We start from the raw sequence: 14,334 nt of genomic DNA, 5'->3' as shown, positions 1-14,334 counted from the left end.
TTCAAATAAAAAAATAAAGATGAAAGAAAGATACACAACTAGTCAATAGCTGGACATAACAGTAAAATAATAGATAAAATAATATATTTTGAGAGAGAAAAGAAAACATAAGATAAGATAGTGTGAACGAATATTGAAAAACTATATTTAAAAATAATATAATCCAAAAGATGCTGAACACTGATCTATGACGCAGTTCCTTATGTTCACTCAGACACTCTCCAGCACATTATAAAAGCACATTTTGTGGATAGAATAGTTGATTATATTGTGAATATAATATTGTCCTCCAGTGAAATTTTTACGAGAAAGCAATGTATGTTTTTTGAAGCGCCCGGGTTTGGCTGACTCCTGCGGACACTGGATCTTTTGTTTCAGTAAACCTTGCTTGTTTAAACGGCCCAGCAATTATATAAATATCCAGCTCAATAAACGCTCTGCACTTCCTCTGCTTTGTCATCATGCAGGTCCAGCTCACGTCAAATTCTGCGTAACTTAAATTTCATTTTGTTATGACCTAAAGAGCTAGACAGACAAAGCCGGGGAACACAATGCCGCTCTGTTCACAAAGTTGGCCGAGAGGTCGAAGCTGTTCGTTCCTCAGCCGGACCTCAGAAAGGCTCTGACAATAAAAACAGTAAAACACCTTAAACAATGTGCCATTTTCCTTCAATGAAAAGTTATCAAGACTAAACAGCAATTTCTTTTCAGCCCCAATAATATAACAGCTCCCGAAACCTGGCTGTGATTATCACCTTAACCGGCGCGCCGCATGTTACTCCATAAAAGACCACAAGTCTGATCACAAAAGTTCATACCAGTTTTGGATTTTTATTATAAAGAACAGATGTTTAAAGAAAACTCATTTTAAATAAAGATAGTGTTTTGTACAGACGTATTACCACTTGAGGGTATTTTATTGGTCGGGAAAGTCTCTTCAGTGAAACATATTTACATTCAAATCCTTTTCAGATGGCCAATTGACAAAAGCGCCTTTATATTTCATGAAGCTAGTATTCAACAGCTCTTAGTTTCTGGACGGACGGTTCCTCAACCGCCGAGGTGCAGGCTGAGTGGTCTCGGTGTTGGAGCTGTGCTCAGCGCACCCTGAGGTGAGACAGACCCCTGGGGGTCCTCTGAGCCCGGGGTGACCTCTGAGTCCGGGCTGACCTGTATGTCCGCGCTCACCTGGCAGTCCAGGTTGGCCATCAAAGGCCCTGCCAGGACGTCCACGCTGACCTGCACATGTCAAAATAGAGTTTAGCGAACAAGTAAAATTTCTACTCCCAGGTGTCATGTGACCTCATGGGGATACCCTCACTAGCCCATCTTCCATATCCTCAGTCTCTCTGACAGTCCTGAGATCCGCCCCTAACTAAGTAAACGCTACAGGGAAACTATCACTACAAAATTCTTGCTTATTCAAGGAACCAAAGTGTGTATTCAGGCTGTCAAATGTTTGATCAAACATGCTTTCTTTAAGAGAGTTCAAACTTGCAGTCAAGCTGTCAGTCAACTGCAGGAGAGAAGTGTGTCAAACCATTTCAGAGGATTGTCTCACCCTGTGGCCCGGGGTCGCCGGTGAAGCCAGTCAGGGCGTGACCCTTCGCTCCTTTATCTCCTTGTTCTCCTCGTTCACCTGGATGACACACAAACATGAGTTTAGAGACTGCCTACTCTAAATGTTTGCCTCACAAAGCGGCTCTCGCCTAGCGTGTCGCTGGGATTATTGGTCGTCAAACGCTTAAAACACCTTGTAAATACGCTTCAGTTTCACGGGACGGACACGTGAGTGCGCCACGAGTGTGACATCATGGTAAAAGCTTGTGACTATAACTGGCGAGCGAGAAATGGACATGTTAGAGGTTACACAACCTGAGCAGGAATCGATTTTGCAGTTTTAGGGAGTGAGACTTTGGTGCACTGGAATCTTAGGTGGCACATGGTGGTGGAGATACTTCAGCTGCATTTCGAGGAAATAGATTTCAAGGTCTGAATTGTTATTGTGTTCCAGATGAGGAGCATGAAATGGACTGGGACGGATGGATGGATGGATGGATGGATGGACGGATGGACGGATGGACAGATGGATGATGGATGATGGATGATGGATGATGGATGGATGGATGAATGATGGATGGATGGATGGATGGATGGATGGATGAATGGATGGATGAATGGATGGACGGATGGATGGATGGATGGATGGATGGACGGATGGATGAATGATGGATGGATGGATGGATGGATGAATGATGGGTGATGGATGATGGATAGATAGATAGATAGATAGATAGATAGATAGATAGATAGATAGATAGATAGAGAGATAGAGAGATAGAGAGATAGAGAGATAGATAGATAGAAGGAAAACAAAATGCTGCTTAAAAATCATTCATCAACCATAACACATCACCACATTTCAGTGTAAATCACACCTGCTTCTCCGGGTCGGCCTGGGTCTCCTGCTTCACCGTAGAATCCCGGCAGGCCCGTCTCCCCTTCAGCGCCATCTTTTCCAGGGTCACCCTGAAAACAGCATCAGTTATAAAAACAGGAACTTTTATTTTCTTCCTTGTCAGCGGTGATTTCTGAGCCCGGCTCGCTGGATGGTACTTGACCACCGAAATTTCCCCACAAATGTACTGAAGTGAGCTATTTATACACGCAGGCTGCAGTCAAGTGTGTTTGTGAGTGAAGATGCTGGAGCGCTTGATTGTCCTCTGTCCTCTCAGTTCACAATGGGATTTAATGGTGTGAGATCCCACACACATCAATGACTGATCCACAACTCCTTATTTGTGAGGCTAGAAGATTGTCAGCCAAATTCTTTGTCTCTCAAGGTTGTGTCCAGAGTTTTTTTTTATATGTTTGCATTTCACCAGGCCATTGAGACAGAACGTATGTGGACCAGGCTGAGCTCCAGCACTTCTTTCCTATGAGTGAATACAGTTTGAATCTTATGGAAAACTCACAGGAGGTCCTGGGGGTCCCTTTGGTCCAGGTGGTCCAGGAGCACCCATGGGCACGTCGCCGTACAGAGGGCAGACGGCGGCACAGGTCCTCTTGACCGAGTTGGCAAAGGTGGACATCTGTTCCAGGACCACTTTCTTACACACCTCGATCACGTGTTGCGCAGGAAGCGTCGGCCCCTGTGTAACAGTCATCATCTCCTCATCATGACAATGTTTGGCAGCTCTACTCGACGGGACATGTTGAAGCACTGGCAGCGTCGCAGAACAAACACAGCGAACAAAGGAAGCCAAACCATTCCCTGAGGCTTGCTGTGGATTTACTGCAACATTAAATGAAACCCTTGCTGTGAGTGTGTAGCTACGACCGGCTGATGAAAACTAACTGTTTTCTTTACGCCAATAAGAAGCGACACTCTGTGCCAGGCTCTGCAACTACTCGAGCATGTTCTCATGCCATCACGTCCAGATGAAGTGCTACCAACAGGGGACAGGGTGAGGCACCTTTAGGGGTCTGCGTTTCGTAAGCTTCACTTACCGGTGGACCTGGAGGCCCCTGGAAGCCGTCCGGTCCTGCTTCACCTCGCACTCCTTTGGCACCAACCGGACCTGAGCGTCCAGGTGGGCCCTCTGGGCCACGATTGCCCCGTCCTCCTTGGGGGCCAGGCTGACCCCTGCCCCCAGCCTGTGGAGTACAGCAGGCACAGAGGGGTCTTTATTAAAACTGAAGACAAAAATCTGAAAACAGCATTTACTGTACATTCCAAAATAAGGTGAGTAAAACCACTACTACAACTTTGAACCAGTGTCAAGCTCTTTGTGGTGCAGAGACTGGGGTGTGACTACGGGACTGTATGTAAGATCAGGAAGGTAACACGTGTAATAAAAATGACTGAAGAGCGAAATCAAGAGCGAACAACTCACCTGGCCTTTGGGACCCTTGGCTCCTTTTTTAGCCTGAAAAAAAGCAAAGACCGACGATGAGGAGGAGAGAGAACATCAATGAGAGGTAATGATGTGAAGATGCAGATGGTACCTGTTCCCCTTTAACTCCTTGAATTCCTGGGATTCCTGTGTCTCCCTGTACAGGGGAGAAACAAATTAATACATGTGAATCCTTCACTGGGGAAAAAACATTTGTAAAGCCATAATCATTTATCCTTCGGCTCGGAAATGTCAGAATTTGAAAGCACAATTTTTTAAGGAGTGAGACATTCGCTTATTTAGCCCCAAATAACAGGTTGGTGTGAACTTTAACCTCATATGACCACAGTTTTTTCCTTTAGTGTTGCCCCTGATGTATAGAATTTTATGTGGGAAGCTTAAGCCACGCCCATCTTCTTCCACCACATTGGACCGAAGTTAATAAAAAATATGATCATTTCAATTGAGGTACTGCATGTGTGTGATCCAGAGCATAAGGTGAATTGGACCACAAAATAACTTTCATCTCCCCATACACTCATTTTTTGTCTAACTGGAAGGGGCGGAGACTTAAGCTCCCTATGAAGGTGGAGGAAGCAACTGTTCCAAAAGCAGGAAGTCTCTGGCTCGACAAGGCTGGACACATGGAAGTGAGAAGTTCTCAAAAGCAACTATCTGCTGAGCAAGCCAACGCCGGCCTGGTGCAGGAGCCTGGCAGTCAGCGAGGGCTGTTATGAGACATCTGGCCGCAAGAAACAAGGTTATAAGCGTTACTCACTTTGACTGACAGCTGACGTTGCTTGCATCAGTGGTTTTAGCAAGGTTGCTATTGTTTGGACTTACTGGATTTCCAACCATAACAAGCCACCTGGTGGTTTGAGTCCTGTTTCCAAAGTGGGGTTTATCCATTGCCACCTATTATAATATTTAAAGTGTCAGCCGTTTGACCTTCAAATTCCCACCGCACCAACTGATTCATCAGGTACTTGTCACAAGGTTCTGCTGGAACCTTGCCGCTACATCCTGTCTTTGTTTTATGCTTTTAGGTCCTCTGTCAAGGCCTCTGTGATCAAATCTGTCACTCTCATCTGAGGGTGAGGAAGACGCACCGAGTCAGTATAATGCCACCTTTAAAGGGGTTGGACAAAATAATGGAAACACCTTAAAGCTAGAAAAGCTTTTCTCTCCTGCAGTACCAGGCAGACTCCATGAAATGTGGCTTCCATTCACATCCCGGGCAACTCACAGCAGGTCCAGTCTACTCCATCAGGTCAATCCATTGCATCGCAACTACTGAAATACTGTGAGATGGTTGACACATTTTAAGAGACCAGTGTCCCGGGAAAAGGTTACCTGGCGCACGTGTGGGGTTTGTCTGTATCAGACAACTTCTCCTTGCTGCTTTATGTTTTTAATGTTGTTCATTTTGAGTCACGCTGTTACATTACAGGTGTTATGTGTACATTTTATTATCTGTATTCCTGGCACTTTCCGCCTCTGCTAGTGTGTTCCCATCACTGCTGCGCCCCGTTTCAAAGACGAGCTCTGGTGTCAAGTATCAGGTGAGATCATCTTACACCGGAGGCTTAGAGCCTGCCCTGCAGACTCCAACGCCATGTTGACGCTTCAGGAGTGGAACGTGATGCAAATTCAATAAGTGCTTTCTTTCCTACATTTTCCTGGATGCTCCTCACTTTCATCAACTGCAAGAACAATCCTACTTGACTGCCACCTGAACTCAGTTCTACTTTAGCTGTGTGGATCCAGAGCGCGTACCACATGGACTCGGGGTTAGTGCTGTCATTGAGTTGCAGTAGGTGGCATAGCGAAAATAATGCCGCAAGTTCGGGGTAATACAATGCTTGATCTGTGGGAGCAAAGTCTGATATCCATTAGCTTTGTCTCCCAGGATGGTTAAGACGGCAGTGGTAAGTGGTCGGGCCAGTTTTGTGGTCGGGGAATATTCTGGGGTGATGAGCATGTTGGTTAAATTGGGCCTCAAGCCTTTGGCATAAAGAAAGTTACCATTCTATTTGTAGCCCAGACTGAGTTTCTCACTGAAAATTTTGCTGTCTCTCCCCCAAATATACAAATGTGTTACCTTTGCTCCCGGTTTTCCTGGCACCCCGATATGTCCCTGCCAATGGAGACAATCGTTCATTTCTTAGACGAGCATGTGAGGAAGCAGAACATTTACGAATAATCCAAATGCATGTTCTTACCACTGGTCCTGGTGGACCAATAAACCCTGGTCTGCCTGGCTTCCCAGCAGAGCCCTTGTATCCTGTTGGACCCTGAAGAAGCACAGTTATCAGATCTGAGTGACCAAAACATGTCTATCGTTCATGCTAGTTATTAAACTGATCCAAAGTGACTTACAGTCCGACCTTGAGGACCCATTTCGCCTTCTGGACCCAGGAGCCCCTTTTCCCCCTATGAATAGCCAAATAAAAATAAATATTGCACCAGAAACAGTGGTTTATATTTACCAAAAGCTGTTAAATGTGTTACTTTGCTTCCTCCTTTTCCAAGTTTTCCAGTCAGACCTTGTGGGCCTTGATAAGCCTGTTGAGGGAGACACCTGTTCAACAACAGTTGAATCATACTTACAATCCGATTTAAAATCTCAATATGTATTACCTCTATTCCAGGGTCACCGTCTCGACCGGCTAAACCTGGATCCCCGATAATCCCCTGCAACACAACAAGGTCAATACAGTATTGCAACATTTTTTATTTTGGTCTTAAAGAAAAAGAGAAGCAAAGAAAAACAGTGATGATTTGGATGATTGCTGTGACTGAGACCAAATCCAAATGAATGGTGGAGCCAGATGGAGATCAGAGAACCACTAAATTGGCTCTATATCAACATTTCCTCACACATTTCTGCTCAAAGACAGACAGGCTAATTGAGGCAAAAACATAGGTTGGTTGGCAGATGCAGTAAAGTGGAGGAGTGTTTTACGCTGTGGTCTCGAACTGTTTGAGTTGTTTTTCAAAGGGCTGATAGCAAAAGTGAATGGTTCATGTGGAGATAATTGAAAACCTTGAAATGAAGCAGTGGGAAAAGTGTTTCAAAATGACAAGTTTATACCAAGTTATTTTGGACCAAAAGTCCAAATTAATGCTTTAAAATCAGTGTAACTAAGGTTTGAGATGGACTTCTCGCACTCATTTTATAGTTGTGCTGTACAGTAGTTTATGTTCACATCACCTTCTGCCCAATGGTCCCGGCCCGACCCTGAGGCCCTGGAATTCCCTACAGAAAACAAGCCAAAACACAATTGGTTTCTGTGGACAAACACAACAAAATATTGTCCGAAATATTCTCTGAAACATACTGGCTTCCCCTTCTCTCCAGCGGCTCCCCTCTCTCCAGGATCTCCCACAATGCCCTGCCAGTGCACATCAAAAGTTATTTCCCATCATATGCAAATGAATTAGAATTAGATTAGACAGACAGATAGATAGATAGATAGATAGATAGTGGTCAGCTGTTTTCGGACGGATGGACGGACAGACAGACAGACAGACAGACAGATAGACAGACAGACAGATAGATAGATAGATAGATAGATAGATAGATAGATAGATAGATAGATAGATAGATAGATAGATAGATAGATAGATAGATAGATAGATAGATAGATAGATAGATAGATAGATAGATAGTGGTCACCTGCTTTCCTCGTGGCCCAGGATTCCCATCTGGGCCTGAGGCCCCTTTTCCTCCCTACAAGCAAAAAAGCCCTCTCTTCATGTTGTTCAATGCGATATTGATAGTACGACGGATGGAAGGAGGGTGACCTTAATTCCTTGGAATCCGGAAATCCCTTCATGTCCTTTTTCACCTTTGGCACCCTTCAGAGCAGCAAACACATTTGAATCACTGTAATAGCAGGTAAACAAACCGCTAATCCTGATGTAGTACTGGGTAACTTACAACTTCCCCTTGTTTCCCCGTCTCTCCGATGTCTCCCGGCGATCCCCGAACTCCCTATAATCGCAATGAATGCCAACATGTAGCCTTACAGCATGACAACAGTCTTCACACAAATCCAATTAAAAGTTGGAGGCCTCATTAGCCACCTGCACAGCGACCAATTACAGCGCAAACCTGAAGCAGGCACTTACCTTGAAGCCCGCAGCCCCTTTTAATCCTTTCAGGCCCTTCGGACCCCTGTCTCCCTGCGAACACAAACTTGTTATCGCAAATTCGCAAGGTGGCAGACCAAAGAAAGTGATCATCCGAGAGTAATAAATTACCGCCGGCCCCCAGAGTCCTCTCATTCCTTTCTCGCCTTTGATTCCCTCTTCACCCTGTGGACGTGTGGGATTTCATTACTGGATCGTGAGAAGGAGCTAAACTGAAACGTAGCCCTGGGAGGAAGATCTGAATATGGATGATACCTTTGGGCCCGGCTCGCCAATGTTGCCGTAGTCTCCGGTGTTGCCTCTGATTCCCTGTGGACAAGTAAGACTTCGTCAGGAGCGAGTCGGCTGGCTGCGCTCGTTTTTCAAGCAACGGTATCGGTACACGGTATCGGCTGGCGTTCACCCCCATTGGCTCGTGCTGTCTTCAGTTGACTGACTATGGAGCAGTCTTAGTTTGAAAGATCAGATCATATACTTCCCCTTTAATTTGGCGTCAATATTTTACACTTGACTTGAAAGTAACAATGGACCAACAAACGTCTTCAGAATCTCATTTTCCTTCGGTGAATATTCTGAGGCCTCCTGAATGCAAATGCTTCCCTGCCACTCTCTCTTTTTGGCAGTTACTGTAATTGTAATAGTACTTCAACATTTTGGCAAAACTCATGCCCAAAAGGACGCTGCACCATCTCTGGGCGTTCAAGGATTGACAGTGTGCTTCCTGTTCCATCATCAGAGAACATTCTCTTCCCCAAAGCATGACTCACGTTCTTTGGAGGGCTTGTGAGGATTTGACCTGGTTCTGATGCAGTTCTGATCCACCCAAGTCAGTGCTGATGCCCTTAAATGGCTTTGCTGTTACTTTCAGCTTCAGTTTCAGGTTGAAGTTCTATTCATTTCACAGGCATCGATACGGTGATGACTTCTGCGCTGCGCATCTACATGACCTGGTTTTGCTTCTGAAAACCCCTGACTGACTGGTGATGGAGCCGTGCGGGAGTGAGCGATGGATCTGTCGGTCCACACAAGGGTCAACACAAACACATCAATTATTCACTGCGGGCTTGTCATGATGCAGCAGGACATCAATGAGTCAGATCAGACAGATTCAGTCCTGAGGCCCGGCAAAGATGATGTGAGGAGGCCACTTTCATCTCCTGTGCTCTGATTCAAGAGTGTTTCATAGGTAGATATACGTCTGCGACATTTGCTTTTCACTTTAAATTTTATTTTTAATAAAGTTTCTTTAGATATAACTTGAACATTGTTGGATTATTTTTGGTTGAGTCTGAGCAGCAAACGGTGGCCAGAGATTGAGAGCTTGAGAACCACTAGGGTATATGGAGACCAAGTCCAGGACCGTGACTTTGAGGGCCTCAATCAAAGACCAATGAGGAGCGGGACCAAGACCAGACTGAAACAACTAGTGAAGGGTACATGAGGTTTCATGAAACAGTGCCATTATTTTCAGAGGCCACCAGAGGGCACTGTTTGTAGTAAAATGCTTGGACTTGAACAACTGATTCAATGAAACCTCACATCATTTCAAAATCAAGAGCGCCACCTAGTGGCCTCTGAAAACTAGGACACTGTTTCATCAAACCTGCTGTACTGTTTCATGATACCTCATGTACTTGTCACTAGATTGTTACCATGAGAAAATCATTTCTTGATTTATTTTAGTAAATATGACTATGACTTTTGGTGTGAGAAATAAATCTATGCCAATATAACATCTGTATTCAGTTTGGTCTTGGCCCCAGTCTTGGTCTTGGTCTCGCCCTTCAGTGGCCTCAGGTTAGGTGGTCTACAGCACTGCTGACCCTGTTTGCACTCGCATATCCTCCACATATCATTTTTATTTATGTTTGTCTGTTGTGTAGTTACAGTAAAACTTGTTCAGGCCTAGAGTAACCCCAGCCTCGATGAGAGTCCCAGGTTAGGGTCAGGTTACTCAAGTCTTCTCTTGTGCACCTCATGTATGCGAGCAACTGACCCCGAGGGACACGTGAATCTGAATTTTAGATGGAACTGTAGATGGTTCACAGATTCTGCAGAAGGCGATGTGGAGATGTGACGGCCACAGATGCAGAGGTTTCTCCAGGTTTAACCTCAGCGTGGCCAGAGTCACGACCGTGAACTGTATGACATTTTCAAAAGGGTATAGCCGGGGGGCGCGGAGTCAGACCACCCACCACACAAGGTGGACGGCTCCTTAATCGGTGCCAGGAAATGCCCTCCGCCGATGCCAGCAGGGAGAGATGTAAACACGCTGAGGTTTGTGATTCCAGAGCTGGCGGGAGGCCAAGATCTTAACCAGTTACAGACAGATGTTTACTTCCAGAGGAGAGCGAAGCACGGCCGCAGATCTGGAATTGTGATCTGACGCGGCCGCGCGGGGGATTATGTTTAATGTCCCGAACGATTTCACATGGACGGAGGCAACATGTGTTCTCTGGGTGAAGCAGACATTAAAATATACGGCCAGGCATCAAAGAGATTAACAAGTTGTAAATTTCAAGTGGAAATAATCACGTCTGCAGCTCCCACCACGTCCTTCCACCGATGCGTTCTGACTAACTTTTACTGCCAGGTCCCGGCAGGCCGGCGGATTTTCCACTAGAATTGTCAAGCGGGTATAAAACGAAGCCTTTAAAAGTTTCACACGACAGTTAAGTGCTAATGTTGTTCATGACTTTCAGTAAAAGACTCGCGTTATTGCGAAACTCACTTCCCCAGGGAGTCTTAAGACATTGAGTCCAAATTATTTGGAAAAACTCTTCCAGTCTGAGTTCATTATGGCAAATCCGTCCATTGGTTTGTGAACAATTGAAGCCATTTAAAACTGGAGTCATGGATGATGGGTTCCACCAAACATGTCACATAATCCTGTCTTACTGCCGGAGACAAGAGTCCAAGAATAAACTGACACGCCGTGTCATAACAATGCAGACACTGGGGTTTCTCTCCTTGAAACACTTTGCAGCCAATTTCCCACTGGTCAATTAATTACGTTCCATTTGAGCCCATTATTTCCAGATCAGTTGTCTACGTTTAGAATTACTTGCTGGGAAGCAGGTGCCCGAGTGACGAAACCTTGCCTCTGCCATCTTCAGTTTTTGGAGCAACTCAACTCAATTCAGTTTTGAGCCGCTGTTCTGTCCACAACTATTTTGGGCCACAAGAAACAGCCTGACGGCTGCGTGTGGCTCTCAGTCTTGTCTTTAACTTGAACTTTCAGTGCTGTTTTGTTTTTTGTTTTGTTTCATTGTTCAAGACTAAGGTCGCAGCATTCATTTTAAAGTTAAATTGCTTTCTTCGCAATTAAGACATATATTTTATAAATCATTTTAAAGTGTATGCCTGGCAAAAATTATATATAATAAAAATATATTCTTTCAAATGTGTATTATTATTGTTGTATTTTTTCCATACATATATTTAAAAACAATTTATAAATAATAAAATTTAAATAATTTAGTTATTTTATATATCTTAATAATAATATATAATATTTTTAATTGTATTATATTTATTTCAGTTTGATTATAATATAATTATAGCTCACTATATTGATTTGCATTTTCATTTGAGTAAGATATTTAAATTGCATTATTATTATTATTATTATTATTGTTATTATTATTATTATTATTATTAACATTATTATTATTAAGAATAACAACAGCAATGATAATAATAATAATTGCAGTAGCTTTTATACATATAAAAGTTAATGAAAGTTTATTTGTTTTCCAAGTCTTAGTCTTATAAATCATAATAAAATGGAAAAGCATAAACCAAAACACAGTTTTGGAACCCTGTCATTAATTTCCTTGTACACTTTCACATTGTCAGGCGTGAAATGAGAAAAGGCGATCTCAGACCTGGAGCAGCGGCAAGAGCCCTGAACTTACTAGTGAGTGTTGAAGGCTAAACTAAGGTACTGCCCTCTGTGGCTCATTACACCTGCAACAGAAACACATTGCCGTGTCCTACAACAGGTGAAAAACTCCACTCTGGTTTAGGAGCATCACGGCATCAACACTGCCTGAACGCATGGTTTAATAATGGAGGATATAAACGTGATATTCAGAGCAAAGAGATAGGCCTGATCTCTGCTCTGAGCGGACGTGTGTTTCCGTCCACGAGGGGAACCTCTGTGTTTACTATCGCTGAGCTCTGCTGCTGCCAGATCTGTTTCCATCCTGTCAGGTGAGAGTCTTTCCGCTGAGTTTTATAACAGCGTGTGCTTCCTGCTCTGCATTATTTGTCATCACTGAGAGCGATTGTTAACATTTCATTACCCAGTTTCCTTGTCTCCCCGCGTCTCCGGCTCTCCCTGGAAGACCCTGGTGACCCTGCGCAACAAGCAGTAAAACAGTCAGCACCTTCCACCAACTTCCGTCTGCAAGTGTGCGGTCACCTTTGGCCCTGGAGGTCCCTGGACCCCAGCCTGTCCGTGCATACATTTGCAGGATGCTCTTCCAGCTGTCAGGCCGATCTCTGCGTAGCCCCCGCACTGTTTTTGGAATTAGACAGACATCATGAGCCTCGGCGTCGGATGATGGATGAGAGCCGACTCACCACGTTGGAAAGCTCGCAGCAGCCCTCTGAGTAGGCCTGCTCCGGGTCACATGACACCTCCATCTGCTGCAGGTCCACCTGGAGTTGACACAGTAACCTCAGCTTTCACATCTTTTAATCATATTATTATTATTATTATTATTATTGTGCGGCCAAAAATACATATCGTTTATTTTTTACTCATTACGTTTTGATTCTTTTTCATGCCATATATTTACACTATATATATTTCAATATTGATGTATGTTACTTATATGAGAATCCGTTTGCTTAACAACGTGGGACGCACAGAGACAGAGCGATCTGCTGCCGCCCTCTTCACGATGGAGGTGTATCCCCGGCGGATCACGGGTCTGGGCTCATCGATGACCTCCACATTGACCTCCTCGCAGTCTATCAACAGCTTCACATGATTTCCCTTCACACTCAGCGCCAGCTTGTGAAACTGGCCGTCGAAGAGCTTCTCCACTCCATCGAACGTCCTCAGCATCTGATTCCCTCGCGGGCTCGTGTAGAAGAAGTCCATTAGGAGGGTGTCGCCATGGAAACGGAGACCCACTTGCTCTTGTCCCTCTCGGTCGCTGACTTGCCAAAGGTTCCAGGATTTCTTGGCCGTTTCCTTGGTGACCTTGAACGTGGCAATGATGGAGTAGTTGGACGGGAGGCCATCTGGGTAAACATCGCTGCGAGAGAGAGGAACTGAAGTGAGGCTACAAGCTCCACTTGTGCAGCCGCTTGAGGCCACTTTCCTTACGAAAACAAACTTAGTTTCTGCAAATGAAAAATCTATCAATCCGTACATATATAAGTGCTGAACGATCATGTTACCTCACAGTCCTTTGCAAATGGATGGAGGGGTTGACTCGATATGCCACTGCCTCGGGCTGAGAGCCGTCTACTCGCTGCACTCCTCTGGACTCAGGGATGCGAAACTCCTCCAGGAGGTCAAAACCTTTTGGAAATATTGTTAAACAGCACTATCATTACCATTGCACGGGTCACAGAACTTTCCATCCAACTTGAATGGACCACAAATAAAATATCATCCATACACAGAGTCATTTCTTCAAAAAGTAGAAGTAGAAAAATGTAATTCACAGGCAAATGTGGCCGCTCAGTGACCTCTTGAACTTGAACAATCTGATCGTTAATGACAAATGGAAACACACTGACCCCTGCTGGAGATATATGGTAATATTCTTAAAAATGCAACAATTACCCTTAATATTTGCCAGAAGGCGGTTGTTTGCGTGGAAAATAAAGCAAACTTACTCTGTAACTTTTCACTTTGTGCGAGCGTCAACAGGATAAAAAGTGTTGCAGACACCAGCATTTCTTTGTTGGCTGGCATTTTCACAGTCTGGCTGTCAGGAACTAGAAGCGCCTGCAGGTCAGAGGGGAAAAACGTGGAAAATATATCTCATTTAACGAAGCCTTTTACTTTAACTCTCAGGCAGCCTTGGAGTGAAGGCAATGAAAGTGGTACAGTAGTAATATACATGATGGAAATGCAAAAATAATCTATTAAGTATTTGAAATCAGAAGAGATCAATACTTACATGTTCCACAGAGACAAAGGTCTTCTGCAAATCCCAGGAGTGAGGAGGTGTCCGGCGCTGAGGAGCATCCCGGGCCAACAGCACAGCTCTTGAAACTAAAAGCTGTGGACTTCACAGGAGTCTGACCCCTGAGCACC

The 14,334-nt window shown here is 44.5% G+C and overlaps 1 protein-coding gene across 1 annotated transcript; it reads right to left on the bottom strand.

Moving 5' to 3' along the window:
• Positions 1-931: 931 nt before the first annotated feature.
• zmp:0000000760 (collagen alpha-2(IX) chain) lies at positions 932-13,989 on the bottom strand. The gene is made up of 26 exons (XM_053874508.1): positions 13,966-13,989; positions 13,467-13,615; positions 12,928-13,321; positions 12,639-12,716; positions 12,478-12,573; positions 12,359-12,412; positions 8,307-8,360; positions 8,163-8,216; positions 8,031-8,084; positions 7,840-7,893; positions 7,704-7,757; positions 7,576-7,629; positions 7,238-7,291; positions 7,111-7,155; positions 6,537-6,590; positions 6,408-6,461; positions 6,276-6,329; positions 6,119-6,190; positions 5,998-6,033; positions 4,009-4,053; positions 3,897-3,929; positions 3,511-3,657; positions 2,976-3,152; positions 2,439-2,529; positions 1,562-1,639; positions 932-1,239 (listed from the first exon to the last, which is right to left on the bottom strand). The coding sequence occupies exons 1-26, from the start codon at positions 13,987-13,989 to the stop codon at positions 1,028-1,030; spliced, it is 2,271 nt and encodes a 756-aa protein (XP_053730483.1). The 3' UTR covers positions 932-1,027.
• Positions 13,990-14,334: the final 345 nt, after the last annotated feature.

This window comes from Synchiropus splendidus, chromosome 9, assembly GCF_027744825.2.
Source record: "Synchiropus splendidus isolate RoL2022-P1 chromosome 9, RoL_Sspl_1.0, whole genome shotgun sequence".
NCBI lineage: Eukaryota > Metazoa > Chordata > Actinopteri > Syngnathiformes > Callionymidae > Synchiropus > Synchiropus splendidus.
This window is presented reverse-complemented; position numbering and strand designations above follow the sequence as displayed.

Coding starts and splice junctions, on each gene's coding strand:
- zmp:0000000760 (XM_053874508.1), bottom strand. CDS start 13,989: ATGCCAGCCAACAAAGAAATGCTG. Junction 8,085..8,162: donor GAGGACTCTGGGGGCCGGCG/GTAATTTATTAC, acceptor TTGTGTTCGCAG/GGAGACAGGGGTCCGAAGGG. Junction 6,462..6,536: donor ACGGTGACCCTGGAATAGAG/GTAATACATATT, acceptor CTCCCTCAACAG/GCTTATCAAGGCCCACAAGG.